The sequence below is a fragment of the Chaetomium tenue genome, assembly GCF_020726465.1.
Source record: "Chaetomium tenue strain MPI-SDFR-AT-0079 chromosome Unknown F5144scaffold_4, whole genome shotgun sequence".
In the NCBI taxonomy this organism is placed as follows: domain Eukaryota; kingdom Fungi; phylum Ascomycota; class Sordariomycetes; order Sordariales; family Chaetomiaceae; genus Chaetomium; species Chaetomium tenue.
In genome coordinates, this window is record NW_027117332.1 from 1,925,232 (window position 1) to 1,948,543 (window position 23,312).

Genomic DNA, 23,312 nt, shown 5'->3' on the forward strand with positions numbered 1-23,312 from the left:
TGTTCCTTCCGTGTCGTCCAATCCTTTCGGCCTGAACTCGAAGAATGGGGTAAGAATGGGGGCAAGAATGGAAACCAAACCTGGCAAGTGGGGCCCAAGGGGATCCTGCAAGGCGGCGCATGCAGGGGCGCGGCAAGCCAAGCGCGCGGAGAAGCGGGGAAGAGCTGTGGAAGGCCTGTTGTTTGTTCTTCCCCTGGCTGGTTGTCTGGCTGTGAAACAAGCGGCCACACACTCCCATCCAACAATCCGACGCTGCCACACTGGAACAACGCCGCCAACATGGAACCGACACCCAACGAGGACAGCTGGTTTCAAGGTTGGTTGCAATTAATAATTGTTTGCGTCTTTGCGTCATAGGTAGTCGGCCAACACACGCTTGAGGTGTTTGAGGCTAGGTCATCGTTTTGTCTTACCGAGATTTGTTTTAACTATTGTTTACTGGTGCTCAAGTTGCTTTTGATTCCATCACCAGTTGAGGTGGCCTGGTTCCCGGTCAACCCAAAGCCAAAAGCGGCCTCCGATATCACCACAGTTAATGCTCAGTTGTCACGAGGAACACCACCGACGGCCATTTGAATCCTCTTGTCGGACTTTGTTTCCCCAGGCCCGGAATTTCGGGGCCTTGTTCCAGTAGTGTCCGATGGACTCGCACGTACCCCAAACAATAAAGTTGGCACCTCAATCCTCCAAAAACCGGCCCTGTCCCGTTCAGGTAAAGGCTTTCCGCGGGTAGCTGCAGCTTCGATCAAAGGAGAAGTTGAAGCCCCGGGAAGGAACTGTCGCAGAGCCGAAATCGGCACGACGAACCGCATCCTCTCAGCCTCTCCCTGATCGCGTCACACAAACACACAAGGCAGGCCATGGATGCCTGGTCAGGCACGTGGAGGACGGACGGAAATCACGTCTCAAGGCGGAATACGGTCTCTCTTTGATCCGAATTGAACTTCCAGGTCCTTTCGAGGGAGTTGCCAAGTCTTGATTCACCGTTTACGGTACCACCCCCAACCATTCTTTGGCTGACCCAAACAAGATTTCCATACCCTTTAATGTTAACAGTGAAAACGCACCAGCAATCGTGTCCATTGCCGGTTCTCATCTGTTGTTGTCCACCTTCCTCTTCCATCCTTCGCATGCCTCATATCCTACAACGCCGTTGAAACTGTCGCACCAGAAACCGCCATAGTGCAGGTCTCAGCAAGTTCAACACAACGAGTTAACCAGCCAACAGTTATCGCAAACGGATCCCAGGTTGTTGTTGGCTTACTGTGTAGTTTCCATTTGTCTCCCCTGCCACAGCTTCTCTTCAGTCAGTCAGGGTTTCTCTCTCTCTCGACATCGTGGCGTCAAACTCAACATCAGCAAACCCTGTTTCTTGCGGACCACTCCACAGCTCTGAAGTATGTACGCCTATGTACATACATGTACACACTTCGTACGCCTCCTCTGACAAAGATGGGAATCCTTCGGTGTCTGAGCGCTCGCCAGCCTGCATACTGTGTAATCCACAATTACAATTGCCCACGAGAAAACGGCTGCATCAGTTGGCATCAACCACCACCTCACACCCCAAGCTAAAGAGTTAGCGCCGGGACTTGCTCTGCTCGCGCCCCCCCCCCCTCCCCAGGCCAGTCACTCGCCCGCTGAAGTTACGCAGTCTTCTCAAATCCACCACAACCACAGAATCACAATTTAACCGCTTTTTTAGCCGTTCCCAGCCAGTCAGCGGACGGTTCGTGCGACCCACATTCTTCTTTCCGCCCGTTGTCAGTGGCTTCTCAACCACCGAATCGCTCACTGATCAACGAGGCCGGCCCATGCAGTTGGTGACCGATTTGGACAAGGCTGGCCGGCCTTCCTGCGCTTGGGGCCCGGCGAGCCCGCACTCCACCCACTTTCACAGGAGATGGGCGCCCTTCGGGGTGGATGCCCTCCTGTGTCGAACTTCCGTGGAACGATCGGATAGTAGCTGGCTGCCTGACTAGTAAGCTAGGCGCAGAAACGGGCGTATTCTTCAACGCCCCCCGGGATATACCGTTTGGGGGTCTGTGCCCGGCTCCAGGGTGTCGTCCTGGTGGCCGGGGGCCAGGGCCGGGGAAGAAGGGTACATGCTGTGTGGATGTGGCGGGTGATGACCTGCGTGTGTGGAACGGGGGCCACCTGTCTCTTCGCCTCGTTGTGAATGGTTTGGTGACCAACGATGTGATGATGGCTTGACGAGCAAAATCAGGCCAGGCACGGAAACGGTCAAAGGCAGAAACATCATGAAATGAGTGCATGATCTTTTGCGGGGAAGGTATCCGTTAGCGAACTCGTGTATGATCCCGGCGCATTGCAGCGTCGTCTTCGCCCATCACCAAACCCCATACCCCAACACCCAAGTAGCCTACCTCGATAACAAACGCCGTCGCATTGATAGTACCACACAACCCCAACCCAATCACCCCCTTCTACGAAGTACACTAGTAAGACCACCACGACCTCAACCGTCACCTTCCCAACTCCAGCCCCAACCAAAAGCATGCCAGAGACGAGCAAAAAGAGCGGGGGGCGAAGGAAACCCAGCGTCACTGCCGTAAATTAAACAATTACCACAAGTCAGGAACCGACATCAATGGATGCTACCGTAGGGAACTCAGGCCCTGCCGTTGCGACCAAGTACCGAATTACACACATGCCGTCGTGACAGCCGAGGATGGAGGCGACCAGACGAGCCAGGGGCTTGAAGTTTGGTGTTCGGGCTCGGGGTCAAAAAAGAGAGAAGGCCGCCGCCATCGCAGACGACGACATTGGCTCGGCTTAAAACTCCTTCGTAACCAACCTGGAAACCGGAGCCGAGTTCCAGTCTTTGGCAAAGCAAGGCCGTCTTTGCGATTTGGTGATGCGCCGTGAAGCGCTCCGCCGTGAAGCGCTCCGCCGAAAACGGTACACTACACGCAGGTTCCATCACAAGGGGGTGAACAAACAGGTCCTGGGAAACGGTGATGTGGCTTGTGTTGGTGAAGATGTCACATGGTGAAGATGCATATCACATTCCAACGGTTAGCTCAACCACACAATAGTGAGAAGAGGAATATCTATGTAAACGGCTTGCTTCATCATCCGACCTCGAAATGCAATACCCGTAACCAAACCAGCCAGCCCTCGAACACACAACGCAATGCACCAGCCAAAGATGCCCAACCAACCGGCCTCTACCATGCGATAACCAACACCCCAGGATAATCCGCCCAACCATGTAAAACACAAAACGAAAGGTAAAGTAAAGGGTATCAAATAGTAGCAGTAACAGGTGATACTCAATCGCCACCAGCCCCGGACTCCACGTTCTCTATCCAGCCCCTAACCGCCTCGCGCAGGGGGTTTTCCCTGTCCCTATTCCCAACACCTGCATCCAACTCCTGCTCTCTCTCTCCAATAACGTCTTGAATGATATCCTCCAACGCCCCCAGCAACACAGTTTTGCACTGCGACCGCGGCACCTCCTGCGGAGTGGTCGAACCCCCGGTCCCCAAAACCGGCAAAAGCCCTTGTGTCGTCGACGAAGGACCGGCGCACCTTGAATCCGCGGACACGGACACTGTTACTGAGCTAGCCGAAACGCTGTCTCTCCTCCCCGTCTCTCGCTCCCTCTCCCGTCGCTTGCTGGTCGACCTGGACGAGCTTGTTGAGCTAACTTTGCTCACAGTCGTCTCTGTGCTTGTTCCCGCAGACGCTACGACACGCTCCACAGCCTCAATGAGCACATCGTCAAAGGCCACAATGGGCTCTACAATGAATTCTTCTTGGAGCTGGACGTCAAATACTGACGGCGGCGGATTCGACGACGCCGTAGTTGAGGCCGTGAGTGGGGTCGGTACCGCTGCAGTGTTGTTCGCCTGCTGCTGCGTATGCTGCGTGTGCGGGCTCAGCCTGATTAGGCGCCGGTAACGTATGCGTGTGATGGTAAACGTGGTTGTGTCGGCGACGATGGTCGATGTGACATCGATCCATTTTTCAGTAGGGATGTCCTCTGGCGAAGATGACGACATCGGGAGTGGAGGAGTCGGTTCAGCGCGCATCGATTCCTTGATTTCTTCAATGATGTCGTGCTGAGCCGCTGGAAGAGCCTGGAGCACAAAGTCTGGGTGGTAGTGTTGCAGCCAGCCGGCGACGTTGAGTGGGACATCTCCGTCGGCGGCAAAGCGGAAGGATTGCTCGAAAGCGTCGAGACCCGTACCGAACCCAGAGGCGGAGAGATAGCCACTGCTTGACGGCGAGCTCACAGCGCTCTCGAAGGAGGTAATAAAGTCTGGCAACGGAACATCAACGTCAATGACTCCGTCATCGATATTAATCGACGTCTTCACTGGGGACTCATAAGCACTGGACGGGTCCGGGGTCCTCTGCATTTTTTGCGCCACTGCTGCTGGCCCGCAGGGGGCCGGGGCGTCGGGGGACGCACGCGGTGGGGGCGTGGGATCTCTGGGCCCAACAGCCTCGTCGTCGCGGGCATCACCAACTGGGCCGTCTGTGGGGCCTATCACACCTAGTTCCGGTGGTGCCGTGTTAGAAGATGCTGCGATCGAAGCCTGCCGTGGCTTGACTGGTGACGTAGGGGTTCCGTTTTGCCCCTCGCTGGGCACGGGGGACCTGCTCGTCGAATCTCTCCTCCTGGCACTCCAGAGGGTGCTGATAACACTCCACCTTGAACTCTGCCTGCGTTCACCGGCCATCGAGCCCTGAGACCCTGGGCTGTCATCCCTGGTGAGCCGCTTCAAATCATCTGCAGCGATGCTGTTGCTACTGCTGGGGCGACCCTGGGCGAAGAGCTCGGCTCGATGAGCGGTAGAGAAGTGCGGGATACTAGTCTCGGGCAGGATGGTCGCAGTGGTGGCGGCGCTGCTCTTTCTCGTGTGTAGGTCGCTCCCGCGAATTGGCAAATGGGTGGTCCGGATCGAAGCAGCATCGGAAGCTCGCCTTTCATGTCTGCCTTCCATGCTTAGGTGCGCTAGGGGAGGGGGGACGGCTCCTGGGCGCGCGTTGTGCGTCTGCAAGCTCAAATTGCGAGAATGTGACGGCATGCGCGTGCCTGTCCGACGGTTTATTTTCCTGCGTAGCGACTCCTCCTTGAGGATGGGGACAACGAAAGATGGAGGCGACTGGGAAAGGGCGCTAAAGGATGCCGGGGTACTCGGTCTATGTGCTTTGATTCCGGGTAGCTGCTGGGAGGCGGGTAGGAACGCTGACAGCAGAAAGACCAGACGCCGCGCGGCGATCTTATCGTCGCTCAAGATCACCGTTCGGGACGGTACGAGAGTGTCTTCTTCTGACCGGCCTTTATGCTGCTGGAAGAGATGGCGCCGACGATATGCTGGCGGGCTCAGCGCTTGGAGCCAGTCGGTATGAGTTGCGAGGAAGCCTGTGAGCAGGTTGAAGAAGAAGAAACCTTGCTCCTTTCCGCCAGCCCACTTCGCCATCCAGCGAGCCTCCTCACGCCAGATCGGCCACCGGTTCTGGCCAGTTGTCACGCGTGAGGCACGAATGCCGGCAACGATCCGGGTCTTTGCGGCATCAATCTCAATGCTGATCTTCCGGTTGTCGAGCAGACAATTGGGAAGCAGCGTGATGTGCTTGGCGTTTGTCTTGGGCATCTTGACCGGTTGTCCATCCTCGCTGCGCCGACCAGGTGCCGAGGCGGCCCTGGCTAGCTGGAGAGACAGGGCAGGAAGCGGATCAGGAGACGCTAGATCAATTTGCCTGAGCATGGTAAACAGGGTGTTGGCAACCACAGTTTGTAGATGACTCAAAGTTCGCATAATGATATCCCAGTGCTGGGTAATAGCATCGATCTGATCCTCCATGTCGTTGCCATAGCTCGACTCCAAGGACTCAGATCCGCCAAATCCTCCCTGGCCGACCAGCGTCCAACCGGAGCGCCGGGTGGAGCTAAAAGACGACGAAAAGGAGTCTTGTTCGGCATAGGAACTGGGCCCTTTGAAACCGGAGCGTAATGTTGCCGGGGCGGAATGCGAAGATGGAGGCAGAGTAATGATGAGGGCTACCGCGTACATGGGCGTCCTTTTCTGCCTCGGCTGAAACCGCTTTTTCTTAGCTTTCAGGTCTTCGCCACTTTGCGGGAAAGGATAGCCTGGTGCTTCCTCGGAAAAGCCGCCTTGGAACGATGGCACGTCTTCCTCGATGGGAAGATTAACGGGGAACAATCTCGTTATCAGGACTTTCTTCCTATCCTGGTTTCGGCTTGGTCCTCCGGGCGCGGGGGGTGGGGGAAACGGCGGGGGGTTTTCGGAAGAAAAGGATTGTGAAAGCCGGCTCGCCCTCATAGTAGATCTCCCCAACGAGCCACGGCCGTCCCCAAACATGGGACCCGATTCGCTCGGGCGAACATCTGAGGGCACAACATGGACTTTGGTCGACGTTCCCTTGTATGCCATGAGCTCTGAATTGCCAAAGATGCAGCTGGAAAACGTAGCTAGCTCCTCGCGGTATTCGCGCCATGCGCGCTGGGATTCGCTTTCCACAAAGGCCTGGTTGCGGCTGTGGACCGAAGGCCGCCTGTCGAAGGCGCCCTGCCGAATCTTGGGGCTGCCAGGTTGAATAATGATGGGACGCTGCGAGTAGCTGACGCTGGGTTTCCGAGGGGAAGCAGGAGTCCGGCGCGGCTCTTGGACAGAATAAGAACCGGCAGTCGCCGAACCGCGGTCTAACGAGGCGGGGGCAACGGGCGGGGCGGGTTGGCTGTCATACAGGAGAGAGGCCGCGACGGAGCTCAAGGCGTCCTGCATGATGATGAGACGGACATCGCGCACGTCAAGCTCGATGTCGGCATTGTAGTCGTAGGCGTTCGTCGTCGATCCGGTCGGAGTCGTGACACCACTCGACAGAGGATACAACTGGCTGACGCGGTGCTCATACAGGTCCTGGGGATCTGGGAAGAGCAGATGTCGCGTGTGAATATCTTCTTGGACCGACTCAAGCGGGAATGGCCTTTGTGACGAGGGCTGGGGCGAGGGCTGAGCCCCAGTCCCGGAGCCAGCGCCGAGGTTGAATAGCTTCCCAAGCATTCCAAGTACTTGGCGAAGCCGCGTGAAAGTGAGGAGCGGAAGTTTCCAGGAGTTTGGCGACGGTCCGTTTCAGCAGTTCAGACGACAGCGAGGCGTCGGAGAATCATCGTCGCCGGTGGGGATGGCATAGGCGCCATGCGAAGAGCGTTGTTGTGAGGCGAGTGACCGAGGCTGGAAATTTGAAAGATGGGCAATATCGAGCGGGGCGTCAAATGGCATGACCTGGTGGGACGGGATGAAAGGATGAAAGTCGTCGGGAGGTGAAAGAGGTCGCGTGAGGGCCCCAGTTCCGCCGTCGACGAAGTGATGTGCTTCTCAACCCTCTTTTTCTTCTCTTTTCAGTTCTCGACACTGGTCGAACCAGCCAAGGTGAGAACGGCTAACAGGGGCAGCCAAGAGATCAACGGCCACTGCGAGAACGGCTCATTCGACGAGATCTGGTCCCAACAAGGGTATTCCAAAGCTAGTGCTGTCTCAAGCACCGCACAATGCCAAACCAGCAGAACAAACCAGACAGGGCCAAAAGGCGAAGGCCTGCGTTGTCCGGAGCGACAGCGGTTCGGCCGAGGGCCGGGGGAGTGGGAGTGGATAGATATAACACGGTAATAATGGTAGGTCGCCCTTCTTCCGTGGCTAGGTTTCTCTCTTCCCGAGCGGTTCGAAGCACGACCAGCGGCACCCACGGCAACCCACAATGACGAGTGGGTTTTAGCAGTCTGGTGGAGAAAAGCGGCACGCGATGAGGGGCTTGGCCGCGAGAATCGTCGCGGGGGATTCCCAGGATAGCAGGAGGGAGAGGCGAGAAACAGCGAGGGGAGCAACCTGGAAGGGCCGAGAGGAGCAGGAGGGGAAGGGATCACAAGGAAGGAACCTCCACTGAGAAGGGGACTCGAGTGGAGCAACTGGAAAGTGCAATCGTGCAAGTCGGCGGTGGAGTGGAGTGGAGTGAGGGAGGAAAGAGGGAAGGGTGATGACGCTTTGCGCGGCTCTGGCGTCTGTCAGCCCTCAAATCTGTCAATGCGCCGAGGAGCATTCATCAATTGTTAGGTTAGTTAGCGGGTTTGGCAGGCGAGCCAGCGTCGCCCTTTGACTGTTGCGTTGCAGCTTTTGCGGGGGTCCCGGGTCCAGAATGGCGGTGACGACGAAAGCGGCGGTTGAAGTCCGCACAGGTCCGCGTTGCGCGCCCAGCTGCGGCAGGTGCGCGGCATGTGGGTGACATGGGCCCCCGACATTGAGCGGGTGGGATCCGCCGGGGCGTCGGCTTCGCCAAATCGAAGAGGCTCGCCCAGACTGCTTGCTGCACAAAAGCGGGCCCACTACGACACTTCTTTCCCGCAATTTGCTGGTTGGGCAGGGCTGCACAGACTCGAGGAAGGCGCCTGGAACCCAAAAATACCATTCAATTCGCGGAAACCTTGGCTGCTGCTCGGGCATCTGTAACGTTAACCGACCGACTGATGACTGACAGACGGGCGGACGCTGCACGACACACGACCCCCGCTTCCGTGGTCCAGTGATCGATTGAAGCCACCGACAAAGTACACGATCTGGGAGAACGCAGTGAAGTTGTGACCGGTGGGTTTACTCTACGAAACACGGGAACCGCGACTTTGTTGGAGCTAAGCAAGTGGAAAAACACACATCCGGGCGAGTCAGTCGCATCCAGGGAACCGTTGACTTTTAATGGCAGATTACCCCCACTCACCGAACTCTGCCCGAGGGTGTATCCCGTGTATTCGATGGCATACCATACCACCAACTCACGAAGCAACCATCAGAAAGTCGTTGAAAACAACAACCTGGGAAGTCGCCAAAGTGCTGCCGACAGCCGCCAAGTAGATGGATGCCGGCTATTATCATGGCTAACAAAGGGTGCGGCGGCCCGTCTCTAACTAGTCGGCTACCCTTCCGAGCCGTCCCAAGAAATATCCACATGGTGGGTGGGTGGATGGGCGGCGCGTGTCTCTGCGAATTTATTTAACTTCATTATTCTTTCCTAAGCCGGGTCGTTTCGCAAGACGAAGAAGAAGTTCGGGATGGCGACTCCTGCTGTTGCTCTGGGATGGATCTCGATTGACGGGTTTGCGGGTGTGGCTCGGCCAATCCTGGCCCTGACTTCCGTCGTTCCCTTGTATCAGGGATCAGGCATCTGGACAGAGCCAGTAAGCCACGAGGCTGTTGGGATACCGGGGCTGTTCCGACAGCCTGGCTCCAAGAGAGTGGTCTCGCGACCATGGCTTCACCGCCAGAAAGCCGCATTGCTCACTCCCTTCCCGGCAATCGATTGATGGGCTGGCATAGGCTGGAAAGGACGCAACCACAAGGCAGCGCCCAGGCCAGTGTAACCCAAACTCATGATCTCAAGACGGCCCTGTCCTTGTCGCTGCCCATCATTCCGTGGTTTGGCAAAGAGTGGCATCCTCGTCGCTGCCACGATGTTCAGAGCCTACCAGAACCTGCCCGCCTTGAGCCCGTCTGGATTACAGCCTGTTTGTTCGTCGGCCCGCAACTCAAAACGATGGCGGCCGTTGACTTGGTCAGTGACGGCATTCCCCCAACGGCTGCCGATTGTTCCCCTTTCCGTTCCCTTTATTTGTGAGGGGGCTCTCTGCTTCGGTCCACACAAAGGAAACGATCAACGAGACGACACCATCACCACCCTTTTCTCTTTCTTCGCCGAGCAAGAACAGCGCACCGTCACACATGTTGGCTCAAGCGCATCGCACACCTTTCTCACCTGCATTGGCTTCTCTTTCGACCGCCCGCCCCCTGTACTCGACAAGCCCAAATGCCACACAGCCAATTACGACGCTGAAGCAGGCCTAATCTGGCCCAATAGGGAAACCAAGCCTGTGACCTCATCGCAAACCGCGGCCCCAAGATAATGCCCCCCCTATCATTTCTTGTGCCGCAGCCATGCCGCAGCGAGGTGACAAGTCAAAAAAGGGGGGCAGGATCCGATCGCTGCCAAACCTTATGTACATGGGTACCCACTGGTTATGTCTGCACGTCCGTCGAGTTTCCGACGCTGACGAAGGATTCGACCCAGCTTTCTTACTTACTTGAACAGCCACCAGTTGCCTGGTCTCCGACCGATAGATTTGATAAGCTGTCAAGTACTTCGGATGTGTCCCTGATGCGCGCGTCTGTCAATCCTCGCCAGGCCTGTGCGACCTCCCCGTAACCTGGAAAATGCCGTATCTCTTACGTACAACTGCAGCAAGCGGAGGAACTTGTCACTGCAGATGCAGGCCGTGATCCCGGCCTCGCCTGCAAAACCCCAAGATTGAGCCTGCTCATATTATTGACAATAGCCCCGCCCCCACGTCTAACCCCCCGTCCCTCCCCATTCACACCCCCTGGCTCCGACGCCACGGTTCCGGGCCGCAACGGCCAAGCGAGCATGAAACAAACGAGACAGCAACCCTCCCTCTGGCTATGTCTGGAAATAGGACGACAGGGCTTCCAGGTCGGGCCACCAAGCTCGCTCCGGAAAACACCCCCAGCACGGCGAGACGCTGCGTACTTTCCGCAAGGCTGGACATCGGGAGGGCCAAATGAGACGGAATGTGATCCGCACCTCGTGGCGGCGTGGGAAACTGCCACACTAACGAGCCGAGACTCTCAGCTGACGAGACATTACTGCTGCGAAACCACTCCTGCATAGTGCAGTCGGGGTGATACGGCATTCGGGCCAGTGACGCAGTCCAATGCTGGCCTGCCATCGACGGCATATGCCATGTATGTGTACCATGCGTAGACGAAGCAGTGAGAGAGCAGAGCTTAGTAAAGGAACCATCCGGCAGTTGGGTGCATAGCCGATGTCGCTACGTCACGGTGCGTGTGCGGTCGTCACAACGAGAGGTTAATAGGAGTATCTCTACTTTGCGTGAAACACCTTGCTATTCCTCTTCACTTTCCACCAAGGGCGTGATGCCCGAAATAGAGAGGGAGAAGGCATCGCAGGTTCCAGCTTGCTATCCCCTCGAAATCGCGGCGAGCAATCAAAAGGAGTAGAAAGCCCAACCCACAACACCCGTGCGACGAAACCCCCCCTTCACACCTGTCCCAGATCACTACAGCACACGAGATGGCCACACATACCGCGGCCGCACACCATCTGGCAGGGCGCAGCCGAACTCTCAGGGGGAGGAAGAGTGCCCTTGCCCTCGCCTCCACCTTCGCCCTTCCCGCTACCGTCACCGCCGTCCGCCCCCGCCACCGCCCCGGAACTGACCGAATCGGCGGCCGAAGGGCAGACCGAGGCCGGCGGCAGCAGCTCTGGCTGCAGGGTTACCGAATGGATTCCGTAGGCGTGCAGGCACTCCCGGATGGTGCGCGCCTGCGCCGCGAAGCCGGCTAGGTCCGCGCCCGCGCCCGATACGACGATGTGCGCTGAGGCGATGGCTTTGTGTTGGTCGAGGCGCCAGATGTCTGTTTGGTTGGGGGTGTTAGCTGTGTTCATCCTGGGGAGGTAGGTAGATATCACATAACAAAAAAAAAGGGGGGGGGGGGAGAGGGGCATGTGCAAGTTGTGATTGATGTGTTTGTACAAAAAAAAAAAAAACATACGCAGCTCATGCACCGCCACCACCCCCGGCACGCTCTCCATATCCGCCTTGACATCGCCGAGCCTGACCCCCACGGGCGCGCTCTGCAGCAGGATCTCGCCGCTGCGCCGGAGCAGCGGCACGGCCGAGGCCAGGACGGTCAGCGCGATGGCCAGCCCCACGGCCGGGTCGGCGTAGAAACGGCCCCGCGCCGCCGCCGGCACCAGCCACATCACTGCTGCGGCGACGATCACCCCGGCGTTGTTGAGCGCGTCGCCGGCGACGTGGAGTAGTGCCCCTAGCATCCCGAGGTCGCGGCCAGGTGGGTTGGGCGTGTGTTGGGTGTGGCGGTGGTTGGCGTGGTTGTTGACTGGGAGGGGGGTCTTGCGGGGGCACTCGTCTTGTGGGTGGTTTTGGTGGAGGAGAGCTGCGGGGGACTGGGCTCCAGGTGTGGTTTTGGATTCGGGGTCGAGGGCGATGTCGGAGTGGTGGTGGTGGTGGTGGTGATGCTCTAGCAACGGTATGTGAGTTATATCCTAGGGCGGCTTAACAATAGACTGACCGTGTAGAAAAGCAGCAGTGATGATGTTCAGACCAAGACCCACGCAACCCATGATGAGCATCAACTTTACCTCCTCGATTTCCCTAAGGGATATGAAGCGCTCGATGGACTGGAGGAGGATGCTGATGCCTAGGGCGAGGAGGAAGGCTCCGTTGAAGAAGGCTCCGAGCACACGAGCCCGCTGCCAGCCGAATGAGAAGTCCTGTCGAAACTCGGTTTTTTCGGACATCTAGACGATGATCAGTTATGATGTGGTTACGAACCGGTCATGAGCATGGAGATTACTAGGATTGACATCAAGGTCACGGCGAAGCCGACGAGATCGTTTAACTAATTAATATTCTAGTCAATATCCCTAACGAGAGTAATAGGTACCGGCTATTGACTTGCGTAGTGAAAAGCATCGGCCATGAGGGCGAGACTGCCCGTCTTGAAAGCGACTGTCTATCGTTAGCGACTAACTGTCACTCCTCGTTCGGAAGTCCTGCGATATACCTCCTAGCTCCGCGATGAAGAAGGCGAAGGATATAACAATGGCCACCGAAATTTTCCGCTTGTCAGATAGTTTAAACGTCATGATCGGGATATGATGTCGGCGACGGGCACCGACTTGACGATTATGGCAAGGTTTCCCTCTTTTCCGGCCTCAAAGGACCCGAGTTTCGATATCTCGACGCCGAGGGGGTAGGGAGTCTCGGGATAAATCACCAGCTCTGGTTAAATTGGTGAAGCCTGTGGTGAAGAGAATGATGGGTGTTACGAAGAGTGACAAGGAGTAACGAAAAAAACAGCAGTCGCATGGCCTACCCGCTGTAGCGGAGATCAAGGAACATTGCTTATGTCGTCGACTCCTCGGCGGACCGGAGCGATGGGATGGAGAACCTTGAGGGTAGACGGCCATTGCACAGGCCTTTCACCGGGAGGATGGTGGCATGGAGGAGAGTACAGCAGCGTACCAAGGCCGAGGACATACGAAAGGAAGCCATCGGGAGGAGGCATGGCATAAAACCCGGGTCAGGGGTTGCAATATAGCAGACACTCCCTTGAACATGCAGTAGGGCTTTTGACAGCTAGCTAGCTAGCTAGTATGATTATCTTCCACGAAGGCAGTAGTTTACTCTTAGTTCATGCAATACACCGCTTTCTCGACTGTGTATGTCAAGGTTCATGGCAAGGTACTATTGTGTTGGTACAGTAACGGGAAAGGGGTCTCACAGAGTTCTGGGACACCTCGTGGTGTATACTTCGGAGGCACTGTGTGGGATAGCACATACACCACCGAGGCCCGAAGACCAGCACAATCAATCCGAATGGAGCTAGCTGTGTGTATCTGAACATCAGATCTTAAGGAGTGGAATTCCTCCGTCTGAAACCGTACCTTATATTCCATGTTCGCCATCCCAATCAAACCGAGCACTATATTATTAACTATGGCACTATGGGATCCAAACATCTTGTCTGACCCTGTGCTGCAAGTCAAGATTAATACCCGTTAAGGGGTTGGGATGGAGATGAAAGGAGATGGATGGCGACATTCGTGAATGGAATTGATTGTTGTTCAGGTTGTACTTGTGGAACCATGCCTACCTGGTTTGGCATCGCCTATGACCGGGGATAGTTACAGGGAGTGTGGGGGGACAGCCTGCATTGGTAGGCGGTGGGTGATGCCCCACTGATTCTGCCGGCGGCATGAGCTAACCTCACCTCCTGGGCCTTCAAGCTCCATCCCCTGCAAGTTACGACGACAATTGACAGGAACAGGAACACACTGCGACCACCCGTGATTTTCTCCATGTCTCCGGATATCTTACACAGTACATGCCTCCCGAGTTGAGAGCGCTTGCAATTAGCGCTATGAACATTCGAAATCGGCATTCAATTGTTTGCGGAGACAGGGATTGATGCGCAACCAGAACACTGCTGGCTTTCGCTCTCCATGCCTCCTCCACCTCGAAATTCATCATCGGCGTCGTTGTCGGCGACGCCAGGGCTAGCGAAGGGCCCGAATAATAATTGGCCAACCCACCTCCGCCACTTCAGTAGGTCTAGCCACGACCGGTCCCTCGAGCACGCCTATTCGAACTCCCCCGGCGACACTGCCTCGAGCAACTCGACCATTCGCGAGCGCCCTTCGTCCCGCCTGTCATCCCGCTTGCGCACGGAGCGGCGATGGACCGTCACCGTCAACGAGTCGCTAGCCCGCGACGAGGTCCTTCTCAACTTGGACCTGATTGGGGATGATATCAAGCCCGGCAGCCTTGTGGCCATCGACGTGGTCAAAGCGGACTCCGAGAAACCGTTACAGAACTCGCACCCCAGGCACCTCCAAGATCGCAAAGATTCGGCCACGGGGGGCTGCGCGGAAAGGCGCTATATCTGTGTTGCAAAGGACATGCCCAGGGAGCTGAAGGCCCGGTACGCTTCGGTGGAGGTCTACGTCGCCAAACATGTCGCCGATGCCTTTGCTATGAGGAAGGGCACCCAGGTCACCCTCACTCCAGTATGTTAGGGAGCATCGGCGCCCACCCCCCCCGCCACGTTACCCGTTGCGGCTAGAGGTGTACTAAACGTAGGGTAGATCGATGAGAATAATCCAGCCCTCGAGGCATCTCACGTTGAGCTGTGCTTCAAGGACCAGTATCTCTCTCGCGCCGATATGTGGAGGATGGCTGTTGGAGAGCTGGCCGAGAGGACCGTCTTCAAGGGCCAGATGGTTTTGTTCATGGGCACCGTCAAGGCCCAGGTGACTGCCGTTTATGTTGATGGGCGCAAAGCCCAATCGGCCTTCTTTGGTCGCCACACGAAACCCGTCTTTCGCAGCGAGTCGGCTCGCTATGTGCTCTTTATCCAGATGGCCCGTGAGATGTGGGACTTCGACCAAGACGGCTCTGGCGAGATCATGTTCAACAAGGTTGTGAACGGGTTCCTGCCTGCCCTATTTAAGAAATGGGCCGCCATGAAAGTCAAACATCTCGTTACCATTGTCTTGTTTGCCCGCGTCGAGTACGATACGGGTATCTCCACCGAGCTAGCATCTGCCTCGGCCCACCATGGCTACTACACCGGCGTCCAGGCCTCGGAAGACCAACGCCCTTACAAAGACTTTTATCGCGTTGTGGTCAGCGAGATGGGCAGCGGGGAGTGGACCAGGATCTTGCATCAGCTCAAACGCGAGTTCAATTATTTCCGAAAAGATATCAGCACATACCACCAAAGGGCCATGGAGCCAACCAACCCAGGGGATGACTCTGGCGAACAGGAGGTGTTGCTAAACAGAATCAAGGCCGAGGCCTCGCGAGCTATCCATGGTAATTTCCTCGAAGCCATAAACATGGCCTCGTCGCTATACGCCCACGATTATATCGACCGGGATTTGACGAGGACTGGTGTCTCTGTGGTTGTCATTAGTCCGAGTCCTGGCGTTTTCGAGGTCGAGTACGATGCATTGCGCCGGACGACCGAGGCCCTCGCGTGCAACGGCATCGGTATTGAATTGATATGTATCCCCAATATCCCCCTGCATTCGGTGCCCCTTTTTCGATATCGGAACCCCCGCCAACCCGGCCAAGTCCAGCGCAAAACCAAGGTGGATATCAGCCAGGGGAGCACGCCAAAGCAGACGACGCTTACCTTTGGGAGCTACAGCAGTCTCGCAGGCTCCTACTCACCGAACAAAAGAATCGAAGGCTCACGAAATGGCGAGCCAGCTGGACCTCTCTCCTCGCAGGAGGAGTGGGTGTCTGCCATACCCCAATGGCTTCACGTCTCATACTGGACCGGGGCCTCGGAAGAAGAATTGTCTTACCAAGGCATCGCCCTGTCGGTTTCAGATGCCACACAGAAACTGCCTAGCGACGAGTTTCCCATCCGTTGCCGCATGTACGATCTGCAAATGAGAAGCGTGATGGAAACTAATGAGATCGAGACGAAGCCTCTGCACACGGATCCTTGTTACCCACTGAACGCAGTGCTTGCAAGTCAGATCTCCAATCCGCACTTTGATCTCGATAACGACGGCAACGTTATCATCCCGAATGCGCGTGTCCCGGAGACCTTGTTCGACCACGTTTTCGGCTTTCAGAAGTTTGCGCCGGATAGACACAGGAAGCCGGGGGAAAAGTCGATATGGAAACAGCTACAGGAGTACGATGATTGCAGAGCGCGCTTGCCTTCGCACAGAAATGCCAACCAAACGAGACGCTGTCGCGACCATGAGGAGACCCCGAGGCGGCAAGCCTTGGAGGACACCAGTCCATTGGGGACGTCTTATACGGACCGCCGACCTTCAACAGTTGGCCAGCAGACGCTCCCCGAGTTTTCTCCCTATCATCGCCCGACGTCCCAGAGGCTAGAGATCCCGCCTGTCAACCGCAAGAGTATGAGCGCGCAATCTAACAAATCCGAACCCAAGGCTTCGTCGTCGCCGCTAAAAGGCCCCAAATTCATGCGCCACATTAGCCTGGGAAACCGGGGTTTTGGTATTGCTGCCCCTAAAGTGGCCACGGCAGAGGTTAGCATGGAAAGCGCGGGTGCTTCCAAAACCTTGACGCCGTCCCGCAGTTCACAGGATCTACGAGTGACGCCGTCGAAACCAGGCCAGCGGCCGTCGTCGTCTCGTAGGCTGACGGGAGGAGCATCCACGTCTGCGCTCTCGCCAGCCCTTTCGCCCTTTTCGTTTGCGCCGGGCCCCCAGTTCCCCACAGACTCGCCGGCCCGGCCCATCGTCATCAGAAACCAGCAACTAGAGCCCGCCGCCATGTTATCTGGCTCCTCCATCCTTGCCACGACGCTTCGGCCAGAGCCTGTTGGCCATGACCGCGACTTTCGATACTCGAACGCCATCAGGGCGGAGGACGCCAAGAAGCTCTACAACTCCAAATTGCTTGCCGGCGCCATTCCGGAGCTGCCCTCTACTTTATCACCCAAGACAGCTCTTTCGCCCTGGCTGACGGTGCTCAACCCGTCAAACCCTGACACAAACGATGTGGACATGGCCATGCTGTACAGCCGTTGGCAACACGTGTTTCCCAGACCTCAGGAAATGCGAATCATGAAATGGAAAGGCCTGTGCTCGCCGGCCGCCGTGCCTCTGACATCAGAATACTTTCCATCAAGAGACCAGTTCGAAGCCCAGTACGAGCGCCAGCCTTACAACGTATCACAAGATTTTGACGAGGAGCTTCAAGAAGAGCCCAAGTCACGCGATGAACTCCTGCGCGAATTGGTTAGCCTCCGGTTCTCTCAGGGGTTCCAGATCGTCGTCGGCCCCGCTGTTGCGAAGGCATTTGGCCAAAAGCAGGTCAAGGTGGCCGACATCTTTTCGCGGAATCACATGATGGAGGACGGTATCAGCATTTTCATGTCGGTCGGAAACACAATCCATCAGCTCTCGTGCGTGAACGGGTCTGAGGTCGAGGTCAATATCTTTGTCCGAAAACCGACCGACTCCTTTGGGCCATCCTTTAGTTCGCCGACGCTGTACAAACCGGCAATTCGGACTTTATTGGACGGAGGTTATAGGACCAGCGAGTTTGACCTTGTCGCGCCAAAGGCGGAGAGGAATTGGAACTACATTGATGCTTTTATCGCCGGCCACAACGACGAGCTGACGGAGCACCTCCGGTTCTGGCGGGCTCGTTTTGTCCTCATACCAATGACGGGACGTCGTTCGTCTATGCCGGGGACCGAGACTGGCGACAATGAGGAGGAAATCCGGATCGAGGGTATCAGGAAACTGGCTCAGATGTGGCAGAAGCATCGCTATGTTCCACCGAACGAACGGCGACTCCAGGGTTCCGGCAGCACGCGTTCGAAGAAGGACACGAACCCGCTAGACATTGTTTACAAAACAGAAGATGCTTCGGTCGTGATTGCGGCCGAGCTAGAGACACTGCCTCTCTTGGAGGGGCTTGACCGCAAAGGACAGCTTGTGAGGAACCGGGAGCCGTTCTCCAAGAAAAACATCAACTTCGCAGCGCTCGCCGAGGCCATGCAGCAGCCGGTAGAGAACGGGGGTGTCCGGATGCAGAACCGCAGGTGGCACTTCCGGCTGCACTACAACTGTTTCATTGGCTCGGACATGACAAGCTGGCTCCTGGACAACTTTGACGACCTGGAAGACCGTGAAGAGGCTGAAGCCCTGGGCAAACGTCTCATGGTTCCGGACGACAAGGAGAAGGAGGGGAAGAAAGACAACGGGCTGTTTGTGCACGTTGAGAAGCGGCACCAGTTCAGGGACGGGCAGTACTTTTATCAGATCAGCAACGAGTTTGCAAAACCACACCCACCCGGCTGGTTCAACGCCAAGCGAGGCCAAGGATCGATGCCATCGACACCAATGGGCGAGCAGCCGCCGCGGGACGGGAGACCAAGCTTCTCCCGGCCAACGTCGATTCATGAGGAGGACTCGCCAGAATCGGGCGAAACAACGCCAACAGCGCCGCAAGCACCGACTGGGAATAAGCCAAAGGTGGTTTTGAGTAGGGTTATCAAGTACGACGTGGATCACAGGAAGCGATCATACCGACCGGAAATGGTGGAGTTGCACTACGACAGGTTACACAACCCGGACAACTGCTACCATCTCCGTATCGACTGGATGAACGTGACGGCGAAGCTTGTGGAGGACGTCATCGAAAACTGGGCGCGTGAAGCCGGTCAGTATGGCCTCCGGTTGGTCGAGGTGCCTATCGCCGAGGCATGCGCCATCAGCGAAATCAACCCCTTCCGGCGGCCGTATAAGATCAAGCTCGCGGTACCGCCACCCGACCAGTCACCCGTCACCTATTACGACCCGACGTCGTTCACTCCACAGGCGCATCCGGGGCGGCAGTTCTACCAAAAAGCCATCCTCCGCCGGTTCGACTTTGTGCTCGACATGGAGGCGGCGTCCAACTTCCCCAGCGACGTGGACGTGAGCTACTCATGGGGCCGGCCCGACTTCCGGTACACGCAGTACATCCACCGGTCGGGGTCCATCCTCGCCGAAATCACCGATGATGGTCATTTCCTGGTCCTCGCCAACCGGCTCTACAGCAGCCGCGCGTTCGCGGCGCGGGAGAGGGAAATGCAAAAGGAGCTCCGCGTGGAGCGGCAAGAGCAAGGGCCGGCGATAGGCACGCCAGGCCTCGGCAGCTCGATCCGCGTCATCACGCCAAGCTCGTACACGCCCTACAGCATCCCAACCCCTCTACCGCCATACGACTCCTCCCCGGCCGCCTCCCCCGCCCTGAGACCAACCACCACCACCACCACCACCACCGCCCCAACCTCCTCCCTCCTCTCCCCCGTCGTCCGCCCCGCCCTCTCCGCGCCGGGCACGACGCCGGGTAGCACCAGCGCATCCGGCACGCCCGGCCTAACCCAGACCCCGAACCAAAACCAAGGCCAACCCGGCAAACCCCCCTCCACATCCACCACCACAACAGCATGTACCGGTGGCGGTGGTGGTGGCGGCCCGGGATCGGGTTGGTCGACGTGGACGACGCGCGAGCCCGAGTGGATCAAGGACGAGCTCGAGAACTTTTGCCTCGACGCGGCGGCGCTGGAGGCGTTTTACCGTGAATTGAAGACGGCGGCGCCGGCGACGACGAGTGCCGGGGGTGCGGCGATGACGCCGGCTTTTGGTGCTGTTGGGGGTGGTGCTGGTGCTGGTGCTGGGGGTGGGATTGGGCCGGTGCCCGAGGGGAGTATACCCGTCTTGGGGCTGCCGCCGGGGGTGTTGGCTGCTGCTGCTACTGCTGCTGCTGCTTGTGCTTCTGTTTCTTCTGTGGGTGTTGGTGGTAGTGTTGGTGGTGGTGGTGGTGGTGGTAGTGATAGTGTTAGTTTGAGGGCGGCGAGCCCGAGTCCCGCGTTTGTGTCGGCGAGTCAGTTGTTGAGAAGGGGGAGTGTGCAGTATGAAGGGGGTGGGCTTCTGGGGTTGGGGGGGTTGTCGTTGAGGGGGGTCAGGGAGGGGGAGGGCGGCGGGAAGGATAGGGGGAGGGAGGGGGAAAGGGAACGGGAGAGGGAGAGGTAGTGTGTGAAAGAAAAGAAAAAGGTGTGGTTTATATGGATGGGGGTTGGTCTAGTGGGGAGGGGGCCGAGGGCGCTTTGAGATTTTGGTTCAAGGGTTAGGGATAACTATGGGCACGTGAGGGGTACGGGGCGTGGCGTCGACAAGCATCCCAAGCATCCTTGGCGAAGGCTTGATTTCCCTGCGACGCCGATCCCTGCCTTGGCGTCCCTGCTTCTCCATCGCGCGCGTCTTCAAGCAAGGCGGGTGCGATACGTAATTTTCCAAGAACAGGAATCATAAGGAGTCTTCATTTCCCGGCCTGCCGGCCTAACTACCTTACATTATCCCTTTTTGCACTCTTTGGGTAGTTCGTTTGGCGAAAACTGACGTCTGCATTGCGAATTGTGCATCGGACCTGCAGCAAGCACACGTCTGCATCTCCGGAGTCCGAATTACCTATCGAGCTCCAACTTTTCATTGACTGCCAGTGGCTCAGTGAATGTGAGCGAGACATGTGAGGCGTTCTTTTCCCTCACTTCTCACTTTATCAGGCCTCCTAAGAATCCGATTGATTCCATCTCATTTGATTCCACCTCATCTGATTCCCGGTCACTTCGCAACCGAGACTAGCTCGTGGCAGTGTTGACCGCAACAACAACCACTGGAGCCAACAAAGGCATACTGCGCGCGTACGCACCCCACGTTTCCGCACATTGACCAGACCGACGGGATTCGTGGCCGAGTTGGTAGGTTTTACTTTCTTTGTGTCGGTTACCAGGGTACTGGATATATAACTCACCGCCAATAATTCAGCACCTCGATATCAATTCCCGCTTGACTTAACAACCTGACCGGTCTACTATTACCAAGTGATTCTCGCAGCGATGGCGTCATGTAAGAGCCCCAGAGATGGCATGGCCGCTGATCCTCCATCTGTTGCGGCCTGGTACTAAACACAATAATAGATAACGCCTACCGCACCAGGATGCAAGCATCTAGAGAAGCCGGCCACAGCTCTCGTTGGAACTTCTTCTCTCACGGCTTGACCAGAAAAGAATCGATTCCACAGACCTGGCAGGCCAGCAATGAGCTCGAAGGGCAGCCTCTCACCCCCGCCACCACTTCACATCCCCCAACCACATCTGGGAGCGATGGAAAAGAAACAGCACCCCCCCATCCAGAACACCAACCACCGAATACGGAAACCGGGGTGCCAGGCGTTGAGTCGGGACATGCCACCCCCACCATCACCCAGGGTGTTCTCCGCCGGCGGACTTCAAATAGAGATCGCTCCTCAGAAGCCACCGCAGCACACGCGCAGCAGACCGAGAAGCCGAAGAAGCAGAGAACCTTCTTCAAGCACCTCACACCAAAGGAGCCCTTTACCGTGAGGAACCAGATCCAGCGGACTCTGTTCGGCTCATGGATCAACATCCTGCTACTTGCTGCCCCCGTGGGCATCGCCATCAACTACATCCACTCGGTCGATCGGATCGCCGTGTTTGTCGTCAACTTTATAGCCATCGTACCCTTGGCCGCTATGCTTGGCTTTGCCACCGAAGAGATTGCGCTACGGACCGGCGAAACGCTGGGTGGGCTGCTTAACGCGACGTTTGGGTAATGCTATGTTCTGAGATCGTAAGCGAAGCCATACTGACTGTAATCAGAAATGCTGTCGAACTGATCGTGGCGATCATCGCTCTGGCTCACAACGAAGTCGTCATCGTGCAGACATCTCTCATCGGTAGTATCCTCTCCAACCTGCTCCTCGTCATGGGCATGTGCTTCTTCTTCGGTGGCCTGCGCCGCCAGGAACAGTACTTCAACACCACCGTCGCCCAGACAGCCGCCAGTCTCCTCGCATTAGCCGTCGCCGGCGTCATCGTCCCCACCGTTTTTGATATGGCCAGCAAGACCCCCCAATCCGATGTCGCCAAGCTCTCCCGCGGCACCTCGGTCATCCTCCTGGTCGTCTACGGCGCCTATCTCTTCTTCCAACTCAAGACCCACTCTGCCGTCTTTGCCCAAGAGTCCCAGAAAGTTGAGGCCAAACCTTTTAGGACCCCTAGCCTCAAGGAAGGTGCCATCGCCCAGGGCTTCGTTGCTCCAGCGGGTGTGATTGGCGGTCATGGCCTGCCCTCGAGCAGCACCGACAACGAGAGGATGCGCAGCTTGCTCACCAACCCACCGCGCAAGAACCTGCAAAACGACGGTGGGAATGATGAAGAAGACGAGGGGGAGGAGCCCCAGTTGCACTTTAACGTCGCCGTGGCCACCCTTGCTCTCTCGACCGTCATCATCGCTTTCTGCGCCGAGTTCATGGTGGACGGCATCAGCGCTGTCACCGCCGGCGGCACCGTCTCGGCCGAATTCGTCGGTCTGATCCTGCTGCCCATCGTCGGCAACGCTGCCGAGCACGCCACCGCCGTCACCGTCGCCATCAAGGACAAGATGGATTTGGCCATCGGCGTCGCCGTCGGCTCCAGCATGCAGGTCGCCCTCTTCCTCATCCCCCTGCTCGTCATCATCGGCTGGGGCATGGGCATGGACGAGATGGCCCTCAGCTTTGACCCCTTCCAGGTTGCCGTGTTGTTTGTCGCCGTCCTGCTCGTCAACTACCTCATTGCCGACGGCAAGAGCCACTGGTTGGAGGGCATGCTGCTGATTTGTCTGTATTGTATCATTGCCGTCTGTGCGTGGTGTAAGTTGTTCCCTCTCTGTCGCGGTGTTAACATGTGAGAATGGGAGCTAACATTGATGGATAGGGTACCCTGCGAAGGACCCCCAGTTGGGCGGAGAGGCCTGAGAAGGGCGGGCACGGCTCACGGCTTTAATGGTTTACGCTGGAGGGGAGGGTTAGGGGGAGGGTTGTACATATATCGATAGACTGTAATTATGGGAACAAGGAGGTATCTGACGCGTTTGAGGCGAAGTGAATAAGCCGAATTTGACACTATCGCATCCCTTTTCTTTTCCGATTTCTTATTTGAACTTTCCTCATTTTCGGGTTCATCATCTGAGCCAGATAGATACCTGGGTAAGGAAACTCGACGCCAGAATAGAAGACAGAAGACAATCTAGCCATGCGTGCATGGACACTAAACCCTCCCATAATAACGACACGGCACATCAACCAACCCATGCAC

General features: G+C 57.0%; 4 protein-coding genes across 4 annotated transcripts; 1 reads left to right on the forward strand and 3 right to left on the reverse strand.

Annotated features, from left to right (window-relative positions):
* Window positions 1-448: 448 nt before the first annotated feature.
* Window positions 449-938, reverse strand: F5144DRAFT_234562 (uncharacterized protein). The gene has a single exon (XM_066783280.1). The coding sequence runs from the start codon at window positions 810-812 to the stop codon at window positions 540-542; it is 273 nt and encodes a 90-aa protein (XP_066643017.1). The 5' UTR covers window positions 813-938; the 3' UTR covers window positions 449-539.
* A 2,182-nt stretch (window positions 939-3,120) lies between these two features.
* F5144DRAFT_234565 (folliculin-interacting protein N-terminus-domain-containing protein) lies at window positions 3,121-7,214 on the reverse strand. The gene has a single exon (XM_066783281.1). The coding sequence runs from the start codon at window positions 7,059-7,061 to the stop codon at window positions 3,297-3,299; it is 3,765 nt and encodes a 1,254-aa protein (XP_066643018.1). The 5' UTR covers window positions 7,062-7,214; the 3' UTR covers window positions 3,121-3,296.
* A 3,645-nt stretch (window positions 7,215-10,859) lies between these two features.
* On the reverse strand, window positions 10,860-12,402 carry F5144DRAFT_629820 (cation efflux family-domain-containing protein; the record flags this gene model as incomplete). The annotated part of the gene is made up of 3 exons (XM_066792396.1): window positions 10,860-11,495; window positions 11,634-12,122; window positions 12,174-12,402. The coding sequence occupies 3 exons, from the start codon at window positions 12,400-12,402 to the stop codon at window positions 11,119-11,121; spliced, it is 1,095 nt and encodes a 364-aa protein (XP_066643019.1). The 3' UTR covers window positions 10,860-11,118.
* A 1,422-nt stretch (window positions 12,403-13,824) lies between these two features.
* On the forward strand, window positions 13,825-23,038 carry F5144DRAFT_629821 (uncharacterized protein). The gene is made up of 5 exons (XM_066792397.1): window positions 13,825-14,673; window positions 14,752-20,038; window positions 21,384-21,783; window positions 21,834-22,867; window positions 22,932-23,038. Exons 1-5 carry the CDS (start codon window positions 14,110-14,112, stop codon window positions 22,970-22,972), a joined length of 7,326 nt encoding a protein of 2,441 aa, XP_066643020.1. The 5' UTR covers window positions 13,825-14,109; the 3' UTR covers window positions 22,973-23,038.
* The last annotated feature ends 274 nt before the right edge of the window (window positions 23,039-23,312 follow it).

Excerpts from the sequence above, each read along its gene's own strand:
- F5144DRAFT_234562 (XM_066783280.1), bottom strand. The coding sequence starts at position 812 with ATGCGGTTCGTCGTGCCGATTTCGGCTCTGCGACAGTTCCTTCCCGGG.
- F5144DRAFT_234565 (XM_066783281.1), bottom strand. The coding sequence starts at position 7,061 with ATGCTTGGGAAGCTATTCAACCTCGGCGCTGGCTCCGGGACTGGGGCT.
- F5144DRAFT_629821 (XM_066792397.1), top strand. The coding sequence starts at position 14,110 with ATGCCTCCTCCACCTCGAAATTCATCATCGGCGTCGTTGTCGGCGACG. Across the intron at positions 14,674-14,751 it reads CCCAGGTCACCCTCACTCCA|ATCGATGAGAATAATCCAGC; the intron begins GTATGTTAGGGA and ends AACGTAGGGTAG. Across the intron at positions 20,039-21,383 it reads TCCCGCGTTTGTGTCGGCGA|GCGTTGAGTCGGGACATGCC; the intron begins GTCAGTTGTTGA and ends CCGGGGTGCCAG.